At 43.5% G+C, this 26095-nt stretch overlaps 1 protein-coding gene and 1 non-coding gene across 9 annotated transcripts in view; one reads left to right on the top strand and one right to left on the bottom strand.

The window, feature by feature from the left end:
• SYNE2 (spectrin repeat containing nuclear envelope protein 2) overlaps positions 1-26095 on the top strand; it is a 351348-nt gene that overhangs the window by 266875 nt on the left and 58378 nt on the right. For all 8 annotated transcript variants that reach the window (XM_066272842.1, XM_066272840.1, XM_066272839.1 and 5 more), the window contains 15 exons: positions 1662-1793; positions 3216-3368; positions 3499-3705; positions 4897-4998; positions 5909-6028; positions 6191-6391; positions 8206-8379; positions 10042-10173; positions 14828-15024; positions 17093-17225; positions 18570-18752; positions 19168-19314; positions 20828-21004; positions 23072-23227; positions 25345-25497. In XM_066272842.1, coding sequence (XP_066128939.1) covers positions 1662-1793; positions 3216-3368; positions 3499-3705; positions 4897-4998; positions 5909-6028; positions 6191-6391; positions 8206-8379; positions 10042-10173; positions 14828-15024; positions 17093-17225; positions 18570-18752; positions 19168-19314; positions 20828-21004; positions 23072-23227; positions 25345-25497 — 2367 coding nt within the window. The remainder of the gene's footprint in view (positions 1-1661; positions 1794-3215; positions 3369-3498; positions 3706-4896; positions 4999-5908; positions 6029-6190; positions 6392-8205; positions 8380-10041; positions 10174-14827; positions 15025-17092; positions 17226-18569; positions 18753-19167; positions 19315-20827; positions 21005-23071; positions 23228-25344; positions 25498-26095) is intronic.
• Positions 15773-15848, bottom strand: TRNAA-AGC (transfer RNA alanine (anticodon AGC)). The gene has a single exon. It is a non-coding gene; the product is annotated as a tRNA-Ala (tRNA).

Here is a 26095-nt window from a genome sequence, read left to right as displayed (position 1 = left end):
CCCCTATGTAAAAAGTTTGGGGACCCCTGCTCTACCCATTGATGTAAAAGAAGTATCCGACTCTTTTCCCACTCTTCATCCAATCTCGGATCTCCCCGTCGGGCTCTCTCCTGCCTCCCTGACCTACCACCAGTGGGTGTCATGCAACCTCCAGTACGTCTCCTCCTCTAATTCTAATGTACAAGATCAGCTGTAAACCTGCCTTTCTCCAGAGCATTTTCTCAATTCAGTGAGATTTTGTTTTCCAGCAATTGTTGTCAATTTTGCTGAAACTGATAACAATTCTCTACAGGTTCGGACATCTCTCTCACATCTTATAAAAGGGGTGGATAATATATGTAGGGAACACTTTTAAAAATGATACAGTGCTATATGAGTGTCATTCACTCATCAAAAGATTATTTGGAATCTACAGTATGCCCGTCCCTGTGCCAAATGGTAGCTGCTGTCCGTTGGTATTTCCTGCAACACACCTTATCGTTGCCATTCCTGGTTGTACAATGTTTATCCTGTGCCCACTACTGCTGGGTTTCTCTCTAAACAGGGAGCCCCGTGACCAGGATAGCATTATTGATCTCACCCATCAAGCTTCTATCTTCACCACTGCACTCCAACTCCCAGGCAGAGGTTACCCATGATTTCCCCATCCCCCAGTCTGGCAGGAGCCTTCCAGCCTCTTCTATTTTGCAGAGAACCTTATTGGACAAGTTGAATCAGACTTGTTTATAGGGCTTCAGTCTTGTTTTCTCCCGTTATACACACATGTATGTAGTTCTCTTTACAAGACTAGGACACCATCGCTGGTTCTTTCCCAAGGACAGTCATCTGTCACCCCGCCCTGTCTCTTTGAAGTCAGTTTTCCAATTTGAGAAAGTAACTCGGAATCATTCTCCCTTCTGAAGTCACAGCCCATTTTCAGTCCTTAACTTTTCAATAACAAAATCAAGATGCAACTCTGTCTCTGAGGAAAGCATTTTTTTATTTAAAGGGTTGTCTATATACCGGGAGTTTACTAGCAAATGGGAAGTGAAACAGCGGTCTGGAAGCATGGGTAGCATTGCTACTACATTGAAAGATTAGTGGTTTTACTCTATTTTTCAAATGATGGTTTATTCTTCTCTGTTGTGCTATCTCAATGTCTAAATAAAGTATCTCAAATATTTAACTAAAGCCTATCGTAACTTTTCCAGCTGTCCAAAATATTTAAAGTTTTCTCTTAAAACCCAAGAAGGTAACTTGGAAGATAGAATGCTAATTTTCCAAGATAACATGCGAATTTTTTTTTCTTTCTTTTTTTGTAATCATCCACACTTTTCCTGAGGTCCAAAACCAGGCCAGTACTCAATTCATGTTACTATATTTTTTTATGAATGTTTGTATTGTATAACCTTGTATTTATATTACAGTTTATGTAGTTTATTTTGCTCACTATTTCATGTGATCACAACAGCCTTGCCTGTTACACTTGAGGAAAAAAACAGTGTTTCCATTTTAAAGAGGAAAAACTGTAGTTTAGGTGCCACGGTCACATGTCTAGAAGTGACCACACTCCCAGTTATTTTTTCACACTTTTCATGAGCGAATTTTTCATTTGTGCTGTTTTACATTAATATCAGCAAGATTTTAAATGGTCTGTAATAGTGCTTCCGTTTTTATAATAGGTTGCCACTGATATGAGCATTCTGCCCAGTGTGAGCGTGTACAACTTTAGATTCCCAACAACTGAAGAACTGAAAGCTTATACCACTCAACTTGAAGACCTGCGGCAAGAGGCGAATCATCTTGAGACACAGGTAGCAGCTGCATGTTACATATTTTTCTCATTGCAGTAACAACAACAACAAAAAGGGAGATACAATATTGTACATTGGTCATGATTTTCTCTACAGACAAATGATTATACACAGAATGGAATGGGTCTTAGATTTCCAAACAGAATGTATCTGTCTCTCTTGCCCACTTTGATAAATGTAGTAGAGGCCCCCTTGGAGCACCAGTGCGAAGGCTTCTGAACCGGAGCCCAGGATTAGCAGGAGCAGGATCGTGACTGGTGAGCACCGGCTGCAGCGGTGCTCTGGGATCGGAAGGGTGAAGAGGGAGAGGGAGGACGGACAAGGTTTCCAGCCTTGAGTCCGCTTAACGCAGAGACGTGTGGTTGGGTGATGTAGGTACCCATCAGAGAAGATGGTAGGAAACAGAGCTCAAATTGGGGTGATGACTAGCATTAGCAAGCTCCTAAATCATTTGTAACTGGTCAAAACTTCAAGGTGATCATGGGCAAAAAAAAAAGAGGTGGTTCCAACAGCTTGTGCTAAAACACACCTGTGGCTCTTCGACTCGCCAGGGCGTAACTGCACAACCTAGGGCACAACCCCCCCCCCCCCGAGTTCCACATCTAAGGGTGGCCGTAATTATTCTAATCAGCCCCGACATGACGCCCCTAACTCCCCCTGCTTCACAGCCCATCCCCGTCTGTTTTTTTTGTTGTTTGTTTGGTTTTTTTGAGGTTTTTTGAGATTTTTACAAGTTTATTTTAGCCCAAACTGTCGATAGTGTCGGGACACATTCTCAACGGATTGAGAAGATGCTACCCATCCTTGTCTGTTTTTAATAGCCATATAATTGACATTAGTTTCAGCTGTACAACATAGTGATTCAATATTTGTGTCTGTTGTGAAATGAAATGCTGACCACGATAAGTCTAATTAACATCCACCCCTAAACATAGTTACAGGTTTTTTTTCTTGTGATGAGAACTTTTAAGGTCTACTCTTTCAGCAACTTTCAAATATGCAGTACAGTATTATTAATCGTAGTCACCATGCTGTACTCTCCGTGTCTTTTAAGATATTATACCTCACTCTAATCAACCCCTTCAACTTTCTTGACTTCTTTCCCTTCTCCAGGCCATACCTGACTTCTTTAAGAACGTGGCAGGCGGGAGCAGGGGGATGCGGGGTAGTGTGCTTTCTCTGGGACCACACTTCCACCCAGAGGGCCCCACGCACCAAGTGTCTTCAACTTGCTTCTCTCAGAATTACCATCTTAAATGTATTCATTTATTCTGCCACCTCCCTGACGAAGTGTTTGGGGTGACTAATTATAAGGAAGTCTAACATAAGTTGTAAACTGGAACAGACACCAAGGAGAATGTGGGTGGAGGAAGGCAAGGCATCTTCATGATGTTTATTCTTTCTTTTCTCCTCTTGATTCAGGAAAACACAACAGAAGAAACATATGTACCTTTGGATAGAAAATTATTCGACCTATTTCGGACCCTCACGGAGTGCCTCGGCAGCGTGGAGGAGATGCTGCAGACACCTGGGCTCTTCAGAGAGGAGGGCTGTGCCCAGCAGGCGTACTACGAGGTAGGGAACCGCGGCAAGCCCGTGTGCCGGCCGTTACCGTTACCGCAGTCCGCCCGCTATGGCAGCCAGAGCTGAGGCCTCTTAAGCTCCGAGCTCATTCCCTGTGTCTTCCTGCCTCTCCACTTTGTAGAGACTGGCTCTCGAGCTGAAAAAACTTTACTTAGCTCTGAGTGACAAGAAGGGTGATCTTTTGAAAGCCATGACTCTGCCTAGCAGGAACACCAGCTTCCCTGAGTGTTTTGATAACCTCCAAGTGTACCTGGAGCACATGCAGGCTGCCGCTGCGACCAGAAGCAAGTCCCTGAAAGCTGGCCTCAACTATAACCGCAGTTACCAGGTACGGCTCTTGGCGCTGGACTAGGTTGGCACTGCTGTAGGTGACAGCTTGGACCCCTAATTTCCAGTAACTCCTCTTCCCAGTGGCGTTTGTGAATAGGAATTGCTGTGAGGCTTTCTTTTTGTGAAGGTCTTTTAGTTTTGCTGATCGTGGTGGCTGACCAATCAAAAGCCAGGACCTTTCCAAAGTTTCGGGTGTGAGTTTATTTTGAACAAAAGTACTGTTTTTCCTCCCTTGCATTCAGCCACTCAGTGAGTGTCATGTGAGAGGGTTGCTAGGTAAGAGGGAGTCATTCAAGTTTTTGAGCAAAGAAACGAGAGTTTGTGTACATTCCAGGTAGACTTACCTGGTGGTTGTCTAACATGGATTGGAGGAGAGACTTGAGGCTGGTAGATAAGTTAGGAAGCTACTAAAATAATCTGATAAAAAGATGAAACACAACACCACTTACAAAGAGGTCTTGGCCATAAGGTCAATCCTGAATCTGATAAAGCCTCTAGAATTTAAGTAAAATAGACACAAGGGAAGGAGGACATGTTAAGTAGCATAGCGGGAGTGCAGTCAGCACGATCCAGACAGTGGGATGCTGTGCAGAGTAAATGACCCGTTTTCTCACGGCTCCCATAAAACCCAAGGAACAGAAAAAAGGGATCGGTGGGGAGCCTGCAAATTATAGGAGCCTTAGGACACCTGTTAATCCATTGCAACCTGTTGGACCTCATTTAGATCCCAGTTCAAATAAACCAGTGAGTGTGAGTGTGTGTGTGTGTGTGTGTGTACACACACTTGCTATTAAGAAATGTGAACCTGGTCTGGGACTATTAATATTACTAAGGAATTATTATTGATCTGTGGTATTTTTAAAGGGAGGACCTTTATCTTTTAGAGATACATACTGAAACATATACTGATGAAAAACTATGATATCTGGGATTTGCTTCAAAATAATCTGAGGGAAGAGAGGTTATATACAGTCAAGAAAGCTCCAGGGAGAGTAAGTACAGAGACGACCAGCGACATGTGAATAATTATTAGAGATGGATCGTGGTGATGGAAGGATTTCTCTAGTTTGGAATATGTTAGAAATTTCTGATGGCACAAAAATTAGAAGGACAACTGAAGTTTTTTTAAAAAGGTATTGAAGGCCTGAATGAAATTCTCACTGTGTCTTGCATTTATTTTTTTGTACAGCATGACATAAAGCGATTATATGATCAACTTATTAAGAATAAAACATCTTTACAACAGTCTTTGAATGAAATCAGTGGCCAAAGTATGGAAGAACAGCTTCAGGTAATCAAGTCAGAATAATTCAAACTGACTGAACCTTGGACCACAGGGTCTTGTGTTTAAGCTGTGCTTCTGCACCACTTCCGTTGCTAAGCAGCAGCAAGGCTTAAATAACCAAATAAAAATGGAGATATTTATGTTGTCCTTAAGAAGCATCTCTTAAATAGTACTTCATGAAGTGTAAGTCAAAACAATAAAAAAACCCATTGTCATCTGTCAACTGTTAAAGTTATAGTAAGTCTGTGCAGTGTTGGGGAATGCACCGCACTCTTTTGGTAGGAGTGCTCATTAGGGACCAGAGGACTAAACTAGATCAGAATCTTCGGTGTAAATGCTCTTCGATCCAGAAGCAGTTCCATTTCATCTATTTATTCCGCACGTACTAATCGAGGACCTGCTGTGTTCAGGCACTGCCCTGGGTGCGGGGATGCAGTTATCTGAAGGAAAATAAATGCGTACAGATAAATGTGTATGTAAATATTCAAGGATGGACCGCTGTAGCATGGCTTGAATTAAAACTCTTAAGTAGCCCACCAGTCTATTAAGTGTAGACTGTTAGGAATGTGGTGCACAGCCTTACAATGGCAAACCAAGTGTCCGTTTAAAAGGAGCCAGATATGTTTGTACTGATTAGAGGAGGTGCCGAGGACCCGATAAGGGAGCGGTGCGCACTGCAGAACTGAGTGATGCGGTTCAGTGAGCACGAGGACGCGGCTTGTACCCCGACTGGCCCGTGATTAGGACGCATTGGGAACAGACTGTCGACTGTCGATCTCTGGGGAGAGCTGGAGGTGTGAGAGGAAAAGTGGGACCTTCATTTTCCCTTAAACTCTTTATTGTTTAACTTTTAAATGAATACATACACTTCCCTAGCCTGTTTAAAGGGTTTTGCTTTCTTGCCTTGTCTCTTTAGAAAGCAGATGCGTATACGGCGGAGCTGCAGAACTCGGAGAGCCAAGTAGCAAAGCTCAGAGCCGAAGGGGAGAGGCTTCATTTACCTTACGCTTTACTCCAAGAGGTTTACAAATTAGAGGTGGGTCTGAACAGGAAACATTCAAGCAATGAATTATGATGATTATTTATAAGGAGTAAGACCCCCCCACACACACACACACACACACACACCGCCAAGGGAATTTGGATTATTTTCATGGTTGGATGAAAATGTTCGGGCATACCTGCTCTTTCTTTTCAGGATGTCCTTGACAGTATGTGGGGTATCCTGAGAGCCAGGTACTCAGAACTCAGCAGCCCTCGCACCGCTGAGAGCCAGCAGGATGCTTTGCTGCAAGGCATGGAGGAACTGGTGAATATCGGAAAGGAAAAGCTTGCCCATGACCACTTACAGCAAACCAAAAGTAAAGCTGCTTTACAGGCTCACATACAGAATCACAAGGTAAGACACGTAGGTAGAATTGCCTTTTCATGGACGAAGTTTTTCTGAGTGTGAACAAAAAGCATCCATTTTTTTCTTCGGTGAAATATGCCTCGTTCATTCATTCTTTTAACAAATATCTCTTAAAATGCTTACTGTGTACCGGGAGCCCTGCTAACCTCAGAATATGATGGTAAATGAAAGCTGATGCAGTTCCTGACGTTTGTGGAGCTTTCAGTTGATTGAGAAGACATGTATCAAGGACTCATTCAGACAGATTTAGAATTAAAATTGGGATACAAGCTTTGAGAGCATTTAATAGAGAAAATTTAATTCAGGAGGTTAGAAAAGGCTTTCTGAGAACTGAGATAAAAAGAAATATCTGTTGGAGTTTATAAATGTATATCTAGTGTAATGTTACGAATAAACCTTTAGTTTTCCGTTCTTCTGATTAAACAAAACCTTATAATCACCAACAAAAGATGCATTGATTTAAGTGCGGATAATAAAAACTCTGTAAGAGGTAGTTTCTACCTTCCACAAGCTTGCCATATTTCCCCATGTATGGGACGCTCCCTTGTATAAAACACACTTTAACTTTGGGGCCTAAAATTTGAAAGAAAAAAAAAAGTATCACATAAAGTTATTGAACTCAAGTTTTATTCATCATAAAATTCATACAAATCCTCATCTGCACAAAAAAGCAAGAAGTGCAAGTAAAAAAAAAAAAAATACATACAACCCCTGTATAAGATGCACCCAGTTTTTAGATCCAAATTTTTTTGAAAAATAGTGCATCTTATACATGGAGAAATACGGTAAGTCAAGATCTTCAATAAGGAGACCTTAGTCGAAGAAATTCAAAGGTAAATATGTAGAAAGGAAGGAGGGGAAGAGGAGAAAATGATATCCATTGATGGGCCCTGTGCTTGCTAGCTGCTTTATAACCCTGCATGTATCTTCTAAGGCAGTAGTCAGCAAACTCATTAGTCAACAGAGCCAAATATCCACCGTACAACGATTGAAATTTCTTCTGAGAGCCAAATTTTCTAAACTTAAAACTATATAGGTAGGTACATTCCTTATCGAGGTAGTGCCCGCACGTGGTATTTTGTGGAGGAGCCACACTCAAGGGGCCAGAGAGCCGCATGTGGCTGGCTCGCGAGCCACAGTTTGCCGACCAGGGCTCTGAGAGATCAGAAGGGCTTCACATAGAGGTTCCTCCCAACAGTGAGAACAGCGGATGTAAAGGGAGAAGAACCACATGAAGGAAAGCTTCCCCCTTTAAAGGCTCTTAAAGTGCCATTCTGGCAGTTTTTATGTACAAGGATCTCAAAAGACCCCCCTCAACGAAGTCCCTTTATTTAGCCATTTTATTGAGTAGCAGTTAAGAGTCAAGAGTTTAGGAAGCCTGGCTGTTAATATGTCAGCTCTTTGGGCTAACACATCTATCCATATAATTTAATGATCTTTAAAATTAACCAACCATGTCATTATCTACTTTTTTGTCAAGTTTCTTAAACCTTAGAATAACTGATTTAGGAAAATCTCACTGGAAATTGAAATTAAATAATTAATAATGGTTGCCTTTAACACGAACAGTTTAGTGGAAAGGACTTCTAAGGATGATTTTTCTTTATTATTTGTTAAAATGTCATTAATGTTCACAGACTTAAGGGATACACGAATTTTTTTTTCTCATGTGTTTGACACTATATGGCTGTCCTGAGATTTTGGATTAAAAAAGCAAATAACAGTATAAAATGTTAAAGTAACTTGGTTTTTAAATTTTTCACAATGCAGAAATAAAGATTAAAACCTTCTCTATATTACAGCTTTTTTTCCAGAAGCTTGTAGCTGACATGCTGTTAATCCAAACATACTCCAACAAAATGCTTCCTTCTGTACTACAAAAGAAAGAGACATTTTGGGCAGAACAAGTAAAAGAAGTTAAATTACTGGAAGAAAAGTCGCACCAGTATGGAATAAAGCTGCAGGGTTTGTTGCAGGTATTTGGGTTACATAAACTTTGTACTTAAGCTGAGAATTCTGTATTTTCAACCACCACCTCCAGATGTCAAAAACAAGTATCTAGATGTCATTAAGCAGGAATTAAATGGGAACTAAACAACAAGGAATGTGGAACCCTGTTCTAGTTCTGACCACTACTCCCTGAGTGAAATATTCGCTGAGGTTTCTTTTATGTAAATTGGGGGTGGCACAGCATTGTTCTGCTTTCTAGGCTTGTGTAGTGCAAATAAACACACTTGAAAGTACATCCAGATCTGGAATAAGATCATTGGGATGAAACAGTCAGTAGTTCAGAAACTACTTCCTGAAGAGGACAGACTCAGGTGCTCTTTCTGTTGCTGAAGTGGCTTCAGGGCACTCTTGTCCCAATTCAAAGAAAAAAATTAAGCATCCATGAAGCTCTTTTTCAATTTTAAGATTTCCCCCTTTAACTTTTTCAACTCAGTGGTGTTAGCGCCTACAGGAACTAAACAAAAAGCAAGGAAGTTTTTAACTGTATAATGTGACATGATAATGGTGTTATTTTGTGCTATCAAAATTTTTTACTTAGTGTGTCAAATGGATATTTATAGTAATATTTCATGATATCAAAAATAAAACCTCAGGGTCCTGGCCAATTGGCTCAGAGGATAAAGTGTCAGCCCAGTGTGTTGATGGTCCCAGGTTTGATCCCCAGTCAGGGCACACTTTAGAAGTGACCATCTGCTTCTCTTCCCTTCCTTCTCCCCCGTCTCTCTCTCTTCCTCTCTCACAGCCAGTGGCTTGATTGGTTCAAACATTGGCCCTCGGTGCAAAGGATAGCTCAGTTGGTCTGAGCATTGGCCTCAGGTGCTGAGGATAGCTCGGTTGATTTGAGCATCAGCCCCAGACTGGGGTTGCTGGGTAGATCCCAGTCTGGGTGCATGTGGGAGTCTTATCTCTATATCTCTCCTCCTTTCACTTAAAAAAAATAAGACTTAAGGATCCTAGTGAGTGACCTTAATAGCCAAGTCACCCACTATTTCGATTGATCTGAGAATTAGCAAGGTGGTTATTTTTCCAGGAGTTAAGTCGGCTCTGTAGTGTGCTGAGACCCTAGCATTGCGTTTCTATGGAAATGGACAGAGCCAGGAAAAGGCAAGATTCAGGCTTAACCCCCCCCCCCATGAAGTATAAGCCCACCACCTCAAACAGTGAAGCCATGCTTTAAGCACCGTGGTCGAGTAATGTTCTGTGGATGGGGGATGGGAGCAGGGAGGGAGGCAGCAGCCTAATGGGAGCTTCTGTTGAGAACGGTTTAACAGTTAGCCCTTTGCCTTTGCAAGTAAGAGAGAGGCTCCCTACAGCTCCACTGGCTCCGCTGAGGGGTGTGCTGAGCACTCCTATTGCTGTAACTTAATCATTTTAGCCCCTCATCAATTTGATAAGATGAGCATAAAACACTCATGCCAACTGGATTTTTAAAAAGGCCCACAGAAGCAATGGAGCTATTTTCCATTAGACACGGAGCTCTTACTCTGGTTATATCTCTCAGAAACCCCTAGAATCTGTGCTTGAATTTCATGTACCATCTCAGAGTTCATTTTTATTTTTTATGATTTTGTCATTGTCTGGAATTAATTAAAAGGGATCCTATTGGTTTGATGTTCTTGATTCTCCAGAAATGGGAGAAATTTGATGAAAACTATGCATCTCTTGAGAAGGATCTGGAAATTCTTGTATCTACATTGCCCTCCGTGAATTTGGTGGAAGAAACAGAGGAAAGAGTAGTGGAAAGGATTTCCTTCTACCAGGTACTTTGCTTCCATTTAAGTTCTCAAAGGCATGGGCTATGCAGTGTGTGTGTGTGTGTGTGTGTGTGTGTGTGTGTGTGTGTGTGTTTTGCTAAATTGCTTGCTTTTGAAGTGAATGATTTGAATTGAAATGAAATACTGTTTATCACACAAATCACTGGCAGGCATACTGGGGGAACTAGATCTGATCATGCGCTCCTCAGTATAACCACACGTTTGGCTTGGGGTCAAGGAGCTTGGTCTGAGTCCTGGTTTTCACTTTACTTATGGCACTTTTCTTGTCTCTAAGCCTCAGTTCCTTTATCTTAGAATATAGATAATCATGCTAGTTCTACCTGTCTAAAGAGGTGGATGTCAGTGGTTGTGGAAATGAGCTAACGTAGGAACTTTGTAAACTATGAGTCTCTAAACATGTATTTAGTTTTATTACTGCAGTGAAGCTCTGATTAGACGTAGCCTGCGATCCAGGCAATAATCTATTACCTGCTACAAGCACCCTAAGAAGACTGCAAACTTAAAATTTTTTTTCTTGTGTAACTTCTAGTATTATAATCAAAGCCTCTATGTCTCAGATTTCGATGCCACAGAAAAGATAAAACCTTAAAATGATTTTTTTAGTGGCACTGAGAATGTGACCAAGATGAACAGGAGTTTTTAAAATTTTCTCAGGTTTTAACCTGAGAGTGTAAGTAATGAGACTCTAAATTGTCCGGCTAGAGTAGTTTTCAGATATCAATTTGCAAACTTCAAAAGCAGGTTTGAGCCCTGGCCGGTTGGCTCAGTGGTAGAGCGTCGGCCTGGCATGCGGGGGACCCGGGTTCGATTCCCGGCCAGGGCACACAGGAGAAGCGCCCATTTGCTTCTCCACCCCCCCCCTCCTTCCTCTCTGTCTCTCTCTTCCCCTCCCGCAGCCAAGGCTCCATTGGAGCAAAGATGGCCCGGGCGCTGGGGATGGCTCCTTGGCCTCTGCCCCAGGCGCTAGAGTGGCTCTGGTCGCGGCAGAGCGACGCCCCGGAGGGGCAGAGCATCACCCCCTGGTGGGCAGAGCGTTGCCCCTGGTGGGCATGCCGGGTGGATCCCGGTCGGGTGCCTGCGGGAGTCTGTCTGACTGTCTCTCCCCTGTTTCCAGCTTCAGAAAAATACAAAAAAAAAAAAAAAAAAAAAAAAAAAAAAGGAGGTTTGTTGCCTAAACAGATTGGACGGCAAATGAAAGCGTTAACTCCCTGTCAAGGCCCTGCCGTTCCTCAGGGGCACGTAGGCTCCTAGAAGCAACATTTTCCAGAGATTGGAACGCTGGTGTTATATTCTCTATAAATATCTAGAAAGCTACAATTGATCTCTTTGCTATCTTATTTTACTGAGTGTGACTCGAAGGTAGATCTCCATCCTGTGGAGGCAGGAAGCTGCCATTTCAATGCATTGTTAGCCTAAGGATACAGAGGGGATCACTTGACCAGCTGAAAGAATACAGCTGAAAACAGCATTGTAAACTTTATTCAATTAAGAAACAGTTGAGGCCCTGGCCGGTTGGCTCAGCGGTAGAGCGTCGGCCTAGCGTGCGGAGGACCCGGGTTCGATTCCCGGCCAGGGCACACAGGAGAAGCGCCCATTTGCTTCTCCACCCCTCCGCCGCGCCTTCCTCTCTGTCTCTCTCTTCCCCTCCCGCAGCCAAGGCTCCATTGGAGCAAAGATGGCCCGGGGGCTGGGGATGGCTCTGTGGCCTCTGCCCCAGGCGCTAGAGTGGCTCTGGTCGCAACATGGCGACGCCCAGGATGGGCAGAGCATCACCCCCTGGTGGGCAGAGCGTCGCCCCCTGGTGGGCATGCCGGGTGGATCCCGGTCGGGCGCATGCGGGAGTCTGTCTGACTGTCTCTCCCTGTTTCCAGCTTCAGAAAAATGCAAAAAAAAAAAAAAAGAAACAGTTGATATTAGCCAAAGTAAGCCTGATTACTTTCCCCAAAATAACTGTATCCCTTCAAATGTAACCTGTGATTCTATTAAAAATGAGATAATTGTTCTAAGACATTTACGTAAATTCGCCAGACTGCGAGAAGTCAGCTATCTTGTAAAACCATCTCACTTACAGATTTCTCAAGGTCATTCTCAGTCTTGTGCATCAGAAAGAGGTTTATATCCCTATCACTGGATGTCTGTGGGGTGTGGAGCATAGGTGTCAGCAGCCTGGGCTCTGGAGTCAAAGCCGACCTGTGTTCAGACTCGGGCTCAGAATGTCGTGGGCCAAGTGACCAAAGCATTCTGATTCCACATATAAAGTGGGGAAATTAAAACCTCCCAGAGGCCCTAGCCAATTTGCTCAGTGGATAGAGCATCAGCTTGACATGCAGACGTACTGAGTTTGATCCCCAGTCGGGGCACACAGGAGAAGTGACCATCTGCTTCTCTACCCCTCTCCCCCATCTCTCTCTCTTGCAGCCAGTGGCTTGATTGGTTCAAGCATTGGCCCCAGGTGCGGAGTATAGCTGAGTTCAGGGGTCCCCAAACTTTTTTCACAGGGGGCCAGTTCACTGTCCCTCAGACCATTGGAGGGCCAGACTATAAAAAAAACTATGAACAAATCCCTATGCACACTGCACATATCTTATTTTAAAGTAAAAAAACAAAACAGGAACAAATACAATATTTAAAATAAAGAACAAGTAAATTTAAATCAACAAACTGACCAGTATTTCAATGGGAACTATGCTCCTCTCGCTGACCACCAATGAAAGAGGTGCCCCCTTCCGGAAGTGCGTCAGGGGCTGGATAAATGGCCTCAGGGGGCCGCATGCGGCCCCGCAGCCATAGTTTGGGGACCCCTGGAGTTGGTTGGAGCATCGGCCTCAGGCACTAAGGATAGCTTGGTTGATTTGAGCATCAGCCCCAGATGGGGGTTGCTGCGTGAATCCCAGCTGGGGTGCATGCGGGGGTCTGTCTATCTCTTCTCACTTAAGAAAAATATTTCTCAGCGATTCTCTAAAGATGAAGTGTCTCACATTGAAGGCTTAGAAAATTATTAGAATCTTTTTATAAAAAACAACAACAATATTATACATTTTATTCTAGTCTACAGACTGGGGCAGAGGGTGGGGGATCGCAAATGGTAGTGATGGGAAGGACAATTGGAAGTCAAATTTTTGATAAGTTTTAAAAAGGCTTAAGTTGTTTGGAAAATGTCCAAAGTTCTATTTTGATTATAATTTATTTTTAAAGATTAAATTTAAATAGCTGTCAGATCAGTGTCATGAGCTGAACCCAGCGTGGAGGGTAACTGCCTTAGGACAGAGGGAGAGGTCTCTTTAGGGAGTCAGTGTATGCACAGTTGTGAAGAATTTTATATTGCTTTACAGGAAGTTTCATTAAAGATGTGCTGCCTGCTTTAGTTTATTCTCCTGAAGTCCTCTTCTTTTCTCCCCACTGAATCATTACATTTAGAAGACTTTGGAAGTGAATTTTTTCCTACTCTTTGGGTCTAAAGGATAATTAAGAAATATTTCTTGCTGCTTCCCTTCTTAGCTAGGCTGCAGTATAAAATGCATACAGGTCCAGGCAGAGGGACAGGTATAAGGGGCGATGAGCGCTCTCCAGCCAACGGGTGGTGGGGACTGAGGGCCGGGTGAGCTAGAGAGAGCAGGCTCTTCCGCTGGAGGCTGATGCTGCTTGGTTTCCGCCCGTCTTTGCCCCACGGGAACGCAGACCCTGCGGCTAGATCTTCTAGTTTTCTAAGAGTCACACACAGGATATCCTAATTTCTATGTAAACTTTCTGATTTTCAAAATAAACTTCAGATCACACAAAACTTGTCCGCAAGCTAAATATGCCCAGTAGACTGCCAGTATTTTTGTTTGTTTGTTTGTTTGTTTTTAGGTGGAGGAATTACCTATTAAATCTAAATCCGTGAATTTTTTTCTGTTCACACGTCTAAGTTTATAGAGCTGAACCTGTGCAGTAGAAATACATTAGTCAAAAAGTCACTGTGAAAGGTGATCGATAAATCATTAATCCTATTTGTCCAGCCGGACTGCAAGGGTCTTGAGGGTTAGAAAAGTGGTCCTGTTTCTTCCCCAGACTTGACTGTAGGGTTTTTATTGAAGTATTGCTGCGGCCAGTCACGACGAGTATATTCAGGTCCCGAGCAGGAACGGTGCAGAATTAAGAAAATAGACTTAAAGAATTAAAAAAAATATAAAAGACGGGTTCGGGAGGGCTTTGCAATTACTGCTAGCAGAAAATACCACCCTAGCAGAGAGAAACTTGGCCGCCCCCAGAAAAGGCATCCTCCTTAATTTACAGGGTAAAGTGGAAATTAGCGAATCAATGACTTTTCTGATTACAGTTTCCAAGGCAACTCAAGAATTCCACCAAGTGCAAAACACCCCCACTAATACTTAACATACACAAAGAAGCCAGGTTTTCCTTCCGAGGACCCTGGGGGAAGGAGAGCACCATAGCTAACATGGAGGTGTGGGCAAGGACTTAGCTTTTTGCAGGCGGAGTCGGGGGTTGGGCAGCAGCCAGTTCCCCACACCTCTCTGTCCCCAAGAAATAACTCTGAAAACCCTGTTGATTTTTTGGTCCCCAACAAAGTATTTGTGAGATTGGTTGGTTTCATTTCGATATTTCAAAATAATTCATTCTGTGACTTGACTTTTATTAGCAAATGAAAGGAAACATTGATGCGAAGCATGCCCGGCTTTACCAGACTCTGAGCGAAGGCAAACAGCTGGTGGCATCTGTGAACTGTCCTGAATTGGAGGGCCAGGTCGCAAAACTGGAAGATCAGTGGTTGTCCCTTAACAAAAAAATTGACCATGAACTCCACAGACTGCAAACGCTTCTCAAGCACCTGCTCAGGTATGTTTCCTTGGCGATGGACTGGCGTCAGAGTTTACTGTGGAAAACGACCTCGGGGACTCTCAGTGCCCCAGATTTCCCAGGCGGCCCCCTGTTGTAGTTTCTCTTTGACAATCCGAGGCAGTGGAGTCTCTCTTCTGGGCTACGTGGGACCTAGAGTCTCCGATGCTAGACTCGGTTATGATCAGTCCTGTGGGAGCTAGGAATTGTAAATTATACACATTACCTGTATACCCCAATGTTGCTCTTTCCTCTTCCGAAAGTTTTAAAATTCTAAAGAAACTAAATAATTTTAGCCAACAGCATAGTTTGAGTAAGTTTTTGAGTTCTTCAGAGACTTATTTTTCTTCTTAGCTGATAGAATGTTGAACCCCCTGAGGAAAGTAGAGAACATAGAATGTTTTGTTTTGTTTTTTTTTTTCATTTTTCTGAAGCTGGAAACAGGGAGAGACAGTCAGACAGACTCCCGCATGCGCCCAACCGGGATCCACCCGGCACGCCCACCAGGGGCGATGCTCTGCCCACCAGGGGCGATGCTCTGCCCACCAGGGAGCGATGCTCTGCCCATCCTGGGCGTCGCCATGTTGCGACCAGAGCCACTCTAGCGCCTGAGGCAGAGGCCACAGAGCCATGCCCAGTGCCCGGGCCATCTTTGCTCCAATGGAGCCTCGGCTGCGGGAGGGGAAGAGAGAGACAGAGAGGAAAGCGCGGCGGAGGGGTGGAGAAGCAAATGGGCGCTTCTCCTGTGTGCCCTGGCCGGGAATCGAACCCGGGTCCTCGGCACGCTAGGCCGATGCTCTACCACTGAGCCAACCGGCCAGGGCCGAGAACATAGAATGTTTAAACCTCATTCTTATCCCAGCCTCTTAGGGGGCTGTCTGAACCTAAAGAAGTTTAAAAGTTACAAGAGGGGTAGCACTTTGCTTTGGTATTCTCATCTATCAGTTAAATTTGTTGGCATCTAGCCAGTCACTCTTTTCTTTTCGTACATAACTTATCCAAATGCTGGTTATATTTTTACTATAAATAAATCAATTGAGGACACTTGATGAATTAAAAAAAAAACTCTGTGCTTAACCGTAGGTTTACTTTTGTGTAGCTGTGATAAGAAACTTAAAAAAGAATGCTTTAGGCTTTAAATGCCTCTTTCTTTTTGATTACTCATAATGGAGAGAGTCATAAAAATTCCAGGCACATCAGATTTGGAGCATGGGATAAAACAGGGTATAATCCTTGAAACATAATAATTTTCTGAATAATAGAGCTAATGAACATGGGAAAACATACAGTGAAATAAGAAAATACGCTGGGCCTGACCAGGCGGTGGCGCAGTGGATAGAGCGTCAGACTGGGATGCGGAGGACCCAGGTTTGAGACCCCAAGGTCGCCAGTTTGAGTGTGGGCTTATCTGGTTTGAGCAAAGCTCACCAGCTTGGACCCAAGGTTGCTGGCTTGAGCAAGGTTACTTGATCTGCTGAAGGCCCGCGGTCAAGCACATATGAGAAAGCAATCAATGAACAACTAATATGCTGCAACGAAGAATTGATGATTGATGCTTCTCATCTCTCTCCGTTCCTGTCTGTCTGTCCCTATCTATCCCTCTCTCTGACTCTTTCTCTGTCTCTGTAAAAGAAAGAAAGAAAGAGAGAGGGAGGGAGGGAGGGAGGGAGGGAGGGAGGGAGGAAGAGAAAGAAAGAAAGAAGAAAGAAAGAAAGAAAAAGAAAGAAAGAAAGAAAGAAAAAGAAAGAAAAGAAAGAGAGAGAGAGAAAGAAAGGAAGAAAGAGAGGAAGGAAGGAAAGAAGGAAGGGAGAGGGAGAGAGAGAGAAAGAAAGAAAGAAAGAGAGAGAGAGGGAGGAAGGAAGGAAGAAAGAAGGAAGGAAGGAAGGAAAGAAAGAAGGAAGGGAGAAAGAAAGAAAGAAGAAGGAAGGAAGAAAGAAGGAAGAAAGAGAGGAAGGAAGGGAGGGAGGGAGGAAGGAAGGAAAGAGAGAAAGAGAAAGAAAATACGCTGGTGATGTCTATCATCAATAGAGTGTTTCTAATCTCCTTTCTCTCACTCTGTCCTTGTCAGTTATAACAGAGATTCAGACCAGTTTACCAAGTGGTTGGAGTCGTCTCAGCAAACTCTGAACTACTGGAAAGAACAGTCTCTCAATGTGTCTCAGGACTTGGATACAATCAGAAGCAACATAGACAGCTTCTTTGTAAGTTGTAATCAAATATGCTCAGATAGTAATCGATCAGAAATAACTATTGGGGAAGATGTTCAGGATGGATGTGATAGTCTCCATAATCATTTGTGGATAAGGAATAAGACATGGGCTAATATCAGCTGCATTCTCTAAACTTAAAACTTTTTGTGCTGTTTATTCACTTATAATAATGCTGGAATATATTTTTAATTGACCCTATGAAGCATATATAAGTTTGAAACTTGCTCTGACATGGAGCATATTTTGCACATGCAGAAAAGAATTCTCCTGCCCCAATAAAAACTATACAGGATTATTAAGTCATACACATTAAAATTAATAAATTCATGGCTTTAAATTATCTAGAATAGATATGTCTTCTAAAATGTTATTCTATTGTTTGAGATTTTTCTTAAAGGAAAGTATATCTTTTGCAATATAAATTACATTTTTGAAACCTTTTAGTCTTTTCTCTCTCCATTTTTTATATTTTGTAGCTAGGATTATTCACTCTGGTATTAAAATAGATATATTTTAAAATATACTTTAAAAAAAACTGTAAGTGTATAGGAAGGATTTCAAATATTTTAGTTAAATATTTGTTGCATTTAATTCACTTAATGAACTTTGTATTGTGTTCCATGCTTTCTTTTTTAAAGTTGAAATGATGATTTATCTATTTTTTAAAATACTAACCCACTAGATGATAAGCCACTCAAGGGGCAGGGATTCTATCATTTTCATTCCTTCTCCATATATCTAACGCCTGGAACAGAGTCTGACCCTTAGTAGGATAAGAGTGTGCACATGTGTGTGCATGCGTGTGCATTTGTATACCCATGCATACATACACGTCCACATGCAGATATTTAGTATTTGGGTTGAATTCAATTATTTTGTTTTGGACTCGAATCAGGTATTCTGACTCTTAGTCACTCTGTTCTATATTTAAAGTTTTTAATTTTTTTTTTTTTTTAATATTCTGAAGCTGGAAACAGGGAGGCAGTCAGACAGACTCCCACATGTGCCCGACCGGGATCCACCCGGCACGCCCACCAGGGGACGACGCTCTGCCCATCCGGGGCATCGCTCTGTTGCAACCAGAGCCACTCTAGCGCCTGGGGCAGAGGCCAAGGAGCCATCCCCAGTGCCCGGGCCATCTTTGCTCCAATGGAGCCTCGCTGCAGGAGGGGAAGTGAAAGACAGAGAGGAAGGGGGGGTGGAGAAGCAAATGGGCGCTTCTCCTGTGTGCCCTGGCCAGGAATCGAACCCGGGACTGCTGCACGCCAGGCCGATGCTCTACCACTGAGCCAACCGGCCAGGGCCAAAGTTTTTAAATTTTGACACTGTCTTTAGGAGTTTTCAAAGGAAGTGGATGAGAAGTCCTCCTTGAAGACTGCGGTTCTGAGCACCGGGAACCAGCTTCTTCACCTGAAGGAGGCCGACACGGCCGCCCTGAGGGCTTCCCTAGCGCAGTTCGAGCAGAAATGGACAGTGCTCGTAACTCAGCTGCCCGACATTCAAGAAAAGCTTCACCAGGTAAGTCTTTAAAGACCCAGCATTTAAATTAGCCTTCACTTGTTAGCTCACAACTATTTTAAAATTATTTCTTTGGCTCAATAATTTTCATTGACACTACCTATTTTTCTCTGGCACCACTGAATATAGGTCTTAATTACTGGACTCCCCCTCCAGTGGGATCTTTCTTGAGAGAGAAATCAGGCTTAATTACTTTATTTCCCAGCTTATCTGAACCACCGCGTTAGTTTATGTGAAGGTCATCGTCATTGTTTTCAGGTCGTTGATTCTAAGCTTGAACGCCGGGTTTGTTTTTGTGAGCAACCTGCGTAATTATGTAGCAAGACCTTTTTATAAAACCAGATATCTTTAGTGATGCCCTGATTCGTGTTGTGAACTGCAGGCAATTAAATGGAAAATCATTTTGTCCTTGCAGCTTCAGATGGAGAAATTGCCATCTCGTAAAGCAATCACGGAGATGATTAGCTGGATGAACAATGTGGAACATCAAACTGCAGGTGAAGACTCAGAGCGCTCACCGAGTTCCGCATCTCAAGTTAAAAGTCTCCTTCGGAAGTATAAGGTAATTACACAAAAAAAGAGCCAGAGGTCTTTTCATTAAATAAGAAGGCAAGGCAATTGGAGGGGAAATACTGAACAAAGAGACATGTAGGATATAATGTAGAAAAAGTAATTCTGGATGTGGGGGAGGGAGTGGTGGAAGACGAGAGAGAGAGAGAGAGAGAGAGAGAGAGAGAGAGAGAGAGAGAGAGATGGTCTCTCAGTGGCTTCTGGTGCTCTCCCTCCTCATGCTTTTGTACATGCTGCACCCCCGCCAGGAATCCCAGGGCCCTGCATTTCGCTGTAGAAATCCTCATGGTCATCCTTCAAGAGTCAGTTCAAGTATCTTCTCATTTGGAAGTCTACCCCTTGCCTTTCCCTTCCACATTAGCTTACTTTCTGGGATTAGGTGTCTCTGTGGTGCTAACAATACTTTCTACCACATGGCATTATAATTATTGGCTTGGTTGCCTGTCTCTCCACCTTGACTTAGCTGTTTAAGAGCAGATGCTATCCTTCACCTCCCTGAAATAGCACACCTAGCCTCATATCAGACAGCCAATAGATGTTAAATGTTCTTTGAATAAGAGAATGTGTAAGGACACATTGCTATAGTTGATAGCCTACAAATAGATGTGAACATAGCTTTTCTCCTTGATACTTGATTTCAAGTAGATTTAAGCAGTATTGAACAAGCCACACACAAACACTTAACTGTGTGCCAGGCATTGGTTCGCCCCTAGGATCACAGAGATGATTGAAGGCCCTGGTCATTGCTTTCAAAGACCTCACAGGTTGACGGACCGAACCTCTGGGGGGCAGAAGATGGATGGCTTAGTCACAAGGCATGATGTAGGCAAGGATTTTATTTTTATATTCTATCACATGCTACCTTCAGTGAGTAGTGGACACCTTTCAGGTGTCCATGTGTATGTGCGTTCACAGGCCCTAGTTAACCTAGCATGTACCACGTGGTTTGCTCTTCTGACTGTCTCCTAAGGATGGCCTAGAATTTGTCAGAAAAAACCCAAGGTGCAGGCTTGAGAGAAACATAGTTGGCCATAGGTGAGTTGAGGATTGCTCTATCACTTAAAGCCATCCAAACTGGGCAGCTTAGACTGTACCCGGAGAATCCGAGAAGCTGCCTAACTGGTCCAGTTCCTTGAAGGTGTCCAGGGTGTTCTGGGAGTTTTACCTTCAGACTTCCCATCCTGCCCCTTTCCCTGCAGCCGCAGGGGGTGTCTGAGTTCTAGGGAGCTCTCAGGTGGCCTCTTGCAGGAACTCCCATCAATCCCCGGGTCCTCGTTTGGGTTCCGATATTGTCGCCACCATACCTGGCTATCTGGTTGAAAGTGGAGAGTCAATATCTTCCCAGGAATGTGGAATTTCCAAAAAGACTCTCCACTCATAAAAAGCTGGTTGGGCTTGGAGAAGGCAGAACAGAGCGCCTGGCACCAAAGGGGACTCCGGTTCCTCTAAAACCTACTTCATTTCAGCCTTGGATGGTTTAACTTTGTTTGTTGGTTTTGTTTTAGGAGTTCAGAATGGAAATGGACTACAAACAGTGGGTAGTCGACTTTGTTAACCAGTCGTTGCTTCAGTTAAGCACCTGCGATGTAGAGAGTAAGCGCTACGAGAGGACGGAGTTCGCCGAGCTCCTGGGAGAGATGAACCGCCAGTGGCACCGGGTGCACGGGACACTGAACAGAGAGGTGCGCGTGCGTCTCCAGCCGACCAGGATCCGGCCTCTGCGAAAGACCGCTTTCTGCAAAATTTTAAGACATTCACGTAGTTAATTTACCATGAAGCCTAATAATCATCTCAATTATAGCCTTCTTAGAATTCTTCATACAAAAGTATAAAAATAGTCCTTATGTACCTTTTGAGGATTTCTTAGTGGGAAATTGAGTTGGGCAAGTTAAGAGGAGAATTTTTGTGTGTGTGACAGAGATGGAGAGAGAGAGACACAGAGAGAGGGACCGACAGACAGGAAGGGAGAGAGATGAGAAGCATCAATTCTTCGTTGCAACACCTTAGTTGTTCATTGATTGCTTTCTCATATGTGCCTTGACCTGGGCCTTCAGCAGACCAAGTGACCCCTTGCTCAAGCCAGCGACCTTGGGTCCAAGCTGGTGAGCCTTGCTCAAACCAGATGAGCCCGCGCTCAAGCCGGCAACCTCGGGGTTTCAAACCTGGGTCCTCCACATACCATTCGACGCTCTATCCACTGCGCCACCGCCTGGTCAGGCAAGAGGAGAATTTTATTTAAGATGTAGGGCATTATGTGACGCTACTAAGTGGTCAGAGCTTTTGACATTTTCTGTAAAAGTAGATGGAAAAGATTTTAAAAAAGGGAGGAAAATGCATGTGGCTTTTTGGGAGATTTTTATTCCCCAACTCTGAAAAGATTAAGAGAACTTATTCTGGGAAAATATTTAATCATTATATGTAATTGATAAGGGCAGTCTGTTGATTTCTTTATTGTATAGAAAATGCCTACAAATGGATTTCTCCAATTAAGATCCAAGTACGGTATATGAATGAACAAAGAACATAATATCAGAAAAGAACTATAGCAAATAAACATGAAAATATTACAACTCAGTTATCAAAATAAACATTAGTATACCATTAGAAAAACTTAATAAGATAAAAGCCCAAAGCCATTACATTCATACATTGCAGATAATGGCTTAAATGTCCTTTTGGAAAAGCATTCAGAAAATGTCAAGAACAACAATAATCATTTTATCTATTCTTATCTCTTAACCAAGCAGTTCACCTCTTACACATTTATAGTAAGTAAACAGTCCTCAAAAAGGAAAGCCGTGCACACAAGCTATTAAATTCACAATTATTTATACTGGTAAAAGTAGAGTACCTTAATTTTCTAACCACAAAGGAATAACTAACCAAATTATGCTGTGTTCATTTTTTTTTTTTTTTTTGTATTTTTCTGAAGCTGGAAACGGGGAGAGACAGTCAGACAGACTCCCGCATGCGCCCGACTGGGATCCACCCGGCACGCCCACCAGGGGCGACGCTCTGCCCACCAGGGGCGACGCTCTGCCCACCAGGGGGCAATGCTCTGCCCCTCCGGGGCGTCGCTCCGCCGCGCACAGAGCCACTCTAGCGCCTGGGGCAGAGGCCAAGGAGCCATCCCCAGCGCCCAGGCCATCTTTGCTCCAATGGAGCCTTGGCTGCGGGAGGGGAAGAGAGAGACAGAGAGGAAGGGGAGGGGGAGGGGGTGGAGAAGCAAATGGGCGCTTCTCCTATGTGCCCTGGCCGGGAATTGAACCCGGGTCCCCCACACGCCAGGCCGACGCTCTACCGCTGAGCCAACCAGCCAGGGCCTGCTGTGTTCATTTGATGAAATATTTATTGGGCAGCCTTTTAAATTAATAAAAGCATATGTCAATGAAAGCAAGTGCCCATGAAATAGAGGAAAACAAATGTAAAAACATATGTAAATAGTATATAATATTATATATATCTGAATAATATATAATATTGAATGTTAGCAACATGATTTGATTTTGTTCAGATATTATGGAACTTCAAAACAGCCTACTTTTTTCGCAGGTTAAATTTCATTTCAAATATTAGATCTTCTTTTTTTAAGGGAATTTTAATTCTATTGCCTGATTTATGAATTTTTATTCCAAAAGTTATTGGGAAACTTTATGCAAACTAGAAATCTGAGAAGAAAAAATATTATTCTATTAAAACATATCATGGCACTTACATGTTAAAGCATATGATTTATTTGTCACTTGTAGATACAACATTTGGAACAACTTTTGGAAAGTATCACTGAGAATGAGAACAAAATACAGATGTTAAATAACTGGATGGAGGCCCAGGAGGAGAGACTGAAAAATGTACAGAAACCTGAAAATGTGATCTCGGTGCAGAAGATGCTTCTGGATTGTCAGGTGAGGCGGCCCACGGCGCCCGTCCACGCCGCTGGTCAGGCTCTCTGGGCCACAAATCGGGCAAGCTGTGGTGACTTCTCAGGACTCCCCTCCACACCCCATGTACTTACCTTTCTTTTGTCAAATAGACAATTATCCAAGTTTTTTTTTTTTATGGTAAACAGAACAAACTATTTTCACAGTTATTGTTGTCCTTAAGAAGTTATTAAATAGTATTCCTGAGGAAAAAAATGTTCAAATGGAATTTTGATTGTTAGATGTTTTCTAATTGTTATGTCTTAAAACCATATCTCAAATATTCATAAAATTACTTGGAAGTTTCACTGTCTTGACTACTTCATTGTTTCTTCAGGGGGAGATGATTTTCTTCTACCTGCTGTGTAATGTGTTCTCCAAGGACAGCTCGTCCTTGCGAACCCCTGTCTAGATCACATTTGGGCTTGAGGGTGTTGGTCATGCACTTTCCTGTGTAGTTGTCATTCACCGGGTCACTTAGTCTTTGAGGGGCCCTCACCCGCACGTAGATGAAGCCTCCTTCTGCCGTAGATTAAGCCTCCTTCCGCACCCGCACCGCCCTGATCGGGCCACTCCCTGAAAATGCATCAGCTATGCTGCTTCTGCAACTATGAGGGTGGCGCTGCTCATGGGACCCCAGTTCTACTTAGAAGGCTACAGAATAGTACCGGACATGTGTGAGCAGCGACGACACCAGGAGAGGGCTTTTCAAATGGTCGTATCCTGCTTCTAATTACCTACTAGCCACTTCCACTTAGGAATTTTGCAGCCGCCTCAGATCTAACATACCTCCGGTCTGGAAGCCTACATCCCACAGCCCAGAGCTGCACCATGCCCCAGCAGACCACCCTGGCTAGCTTGACTTCTAGCCTATGTACCACATGGGGTATCATCACTGCTTTCCACATGGGGAAGACATGGGGGCTGTAAGGCCAGGAGCCGCCGACGTGGCCATGCAGGTTCCCATTGGATTCAGGCAGATGGTAAAGGAATAGTGGAGCCAGAAAATGGTGGGCCATTCCATTTATTAAAGTCTTGTAATGACGGACGAGCAAACAGGCAGGGCGCCAAAGCCCCTCAGCATTCTGGACTCAGCCGGACTCACAGTCCCCCACCAGCCTCAGCACACCCCAGCCAAACAGGCCTGGCCAAAATCTCAGGGCTCCCAAGTCCCCTCAGCTTTCTCTCTCTCTCTCTCTCTCTCTCTCAACTCTCTAGCCCAGGGGTCAGGAACCTATGGCTCGCGAGCCAGATGTGACTCTTTTGATGGCTGCATCCGGCTCTCAGACAAATCTTTAATAATAAAAATAATCATGTTAGAAATATACAACATTCTCATGTCTATAATCTATTCATTTCCTACCGCTCATGTTCATGGTTTTGGGTGGCTGGAGCCAATCACAGCTGTCCTCCGGGACACCACCAAATTTTTATTGGATAATGCGTAAAGTACATGGGTCATTGTATGGCTCTCACGGAATTATATTTTGAAATATGTGGCATTCATGGCTCTCTCAGCCAAAAAGGTTCCTGACCCCTGCTCTAGCCAAACTGGCTGGGCCAAGAAACCCCTCCTCCAGCAAAGAATCACCCACTCCTCCCCTTGGGGGCAGGCAATCTGCGATTTGCACTCTGCCTCCCTGAGGGCAAGCACTCGCAGCCTTTCACAGACTATACACACACGGCGCTGCCCCAACACAAGTGAGCAAACCTAAAACAAGTTGTTACAAACTTGTTTGCCTAACAGGGGTTTGATGACTTAAGGCCTGGTCCAACAGCCAGTACAGGGCAGACATGGTGGGGACTGGATCTCCGGGACTCTGTTATACTGTGATGATAAGGACTTGTTACCTCGACTCTTCTAAAATCTCGATATCTGTAATAATTGAAGTGATTTTAAAAACTCTTATTGTAATAATGTAAATTTATATGGTGGTAATTCGTTGTAAAAATGGAATTGTGTTATGATTAATGTCTTTGGTGTAATGTTATTTAATTGTATGCTTCTAGTGTCACTTGAAAATAGTAAAATCCTGTCTCTTACACCTTATTAATTGTGTTTTGATACTCTCCATATGAAAACTATTTTCTTTGCCCTCTAGGATATAGAAAATCAACTTGCAGTTAAATCCAAAGCACTGGATGAGTTGAGACAAAGTTGCCTGACCTCAGAGAGTGGGACAAGGCCGCTGTTGGAGGATACAGCATCCAGAATTGATGGGTTGTTTCAAAAGAGGAGCAGTGTCCTCAGCCAGGTACTCGAGTTCGTTTGAAGTGTGCTATTTCTCTGTATGTATCCATCTTTTATCTTATTTGCGGCTGTTTAATCGTGGAGACATGCTCCATACCAAAAGCTGAAAACTTGCAGAGAAAATTACTGAAGACAAATAGAGAAAAGCATTTCAAATCTCCCCCCCTCCTCCCCCCCCCCCCACTGGATAATTAGAGGCAAAGCCACCAATCTCAACATCATTGGCAGTCTAGAAATCCACTTGGTTTTCTTTGTTTTGTCTCGTGTATACACACACACAAAAATGTCTTCATCCCCTCCCAAAAAACAAACAAAAAAAACCCCAGAGCATCTGGTGCTGTTTCCTGGCCAGATACGTGAGGGCAGCAACAAAGCAGCAGCTCGGACTCCTGTAGGGAGATGCTTCAGGGAGAGACTGGTCCTGTCTCCTGTGGCCTTTATTAAGCTAGAAGCACGGTCCGCACCGGGAGAGCTCCAGAGTTGGAGGGAAACATTGATGTGGTGAGGAGAATAGCGGAAGAGTGGAAGACATTGGTCGTTTTATGAAAGGCACGTCCGAGTCTGCACAGACCCCTTCAGGAGGAGAGCACCGCAGGAGAAAG

Source organism: Saccopteryx bilineata, chromosome 4, assembly GCF_036850765.1.
Source record: "Saccopteryx bilineata isolate mSacBil1 chromosome 4, mSacBil1_pri_phased_curated, whole genome shotgun sequence".
Lineage (NCBI taxonomy): Eukaryota > Metazoa > Chordata > Mammalia > Chiroptera > Emballonuridae > Saccopteryx > Saccopteryx bilineata.
Note: the sequence above shows the minus strand (reverse complement) of the source record. Positions and strands in the feature narration are given on the sequence as shown.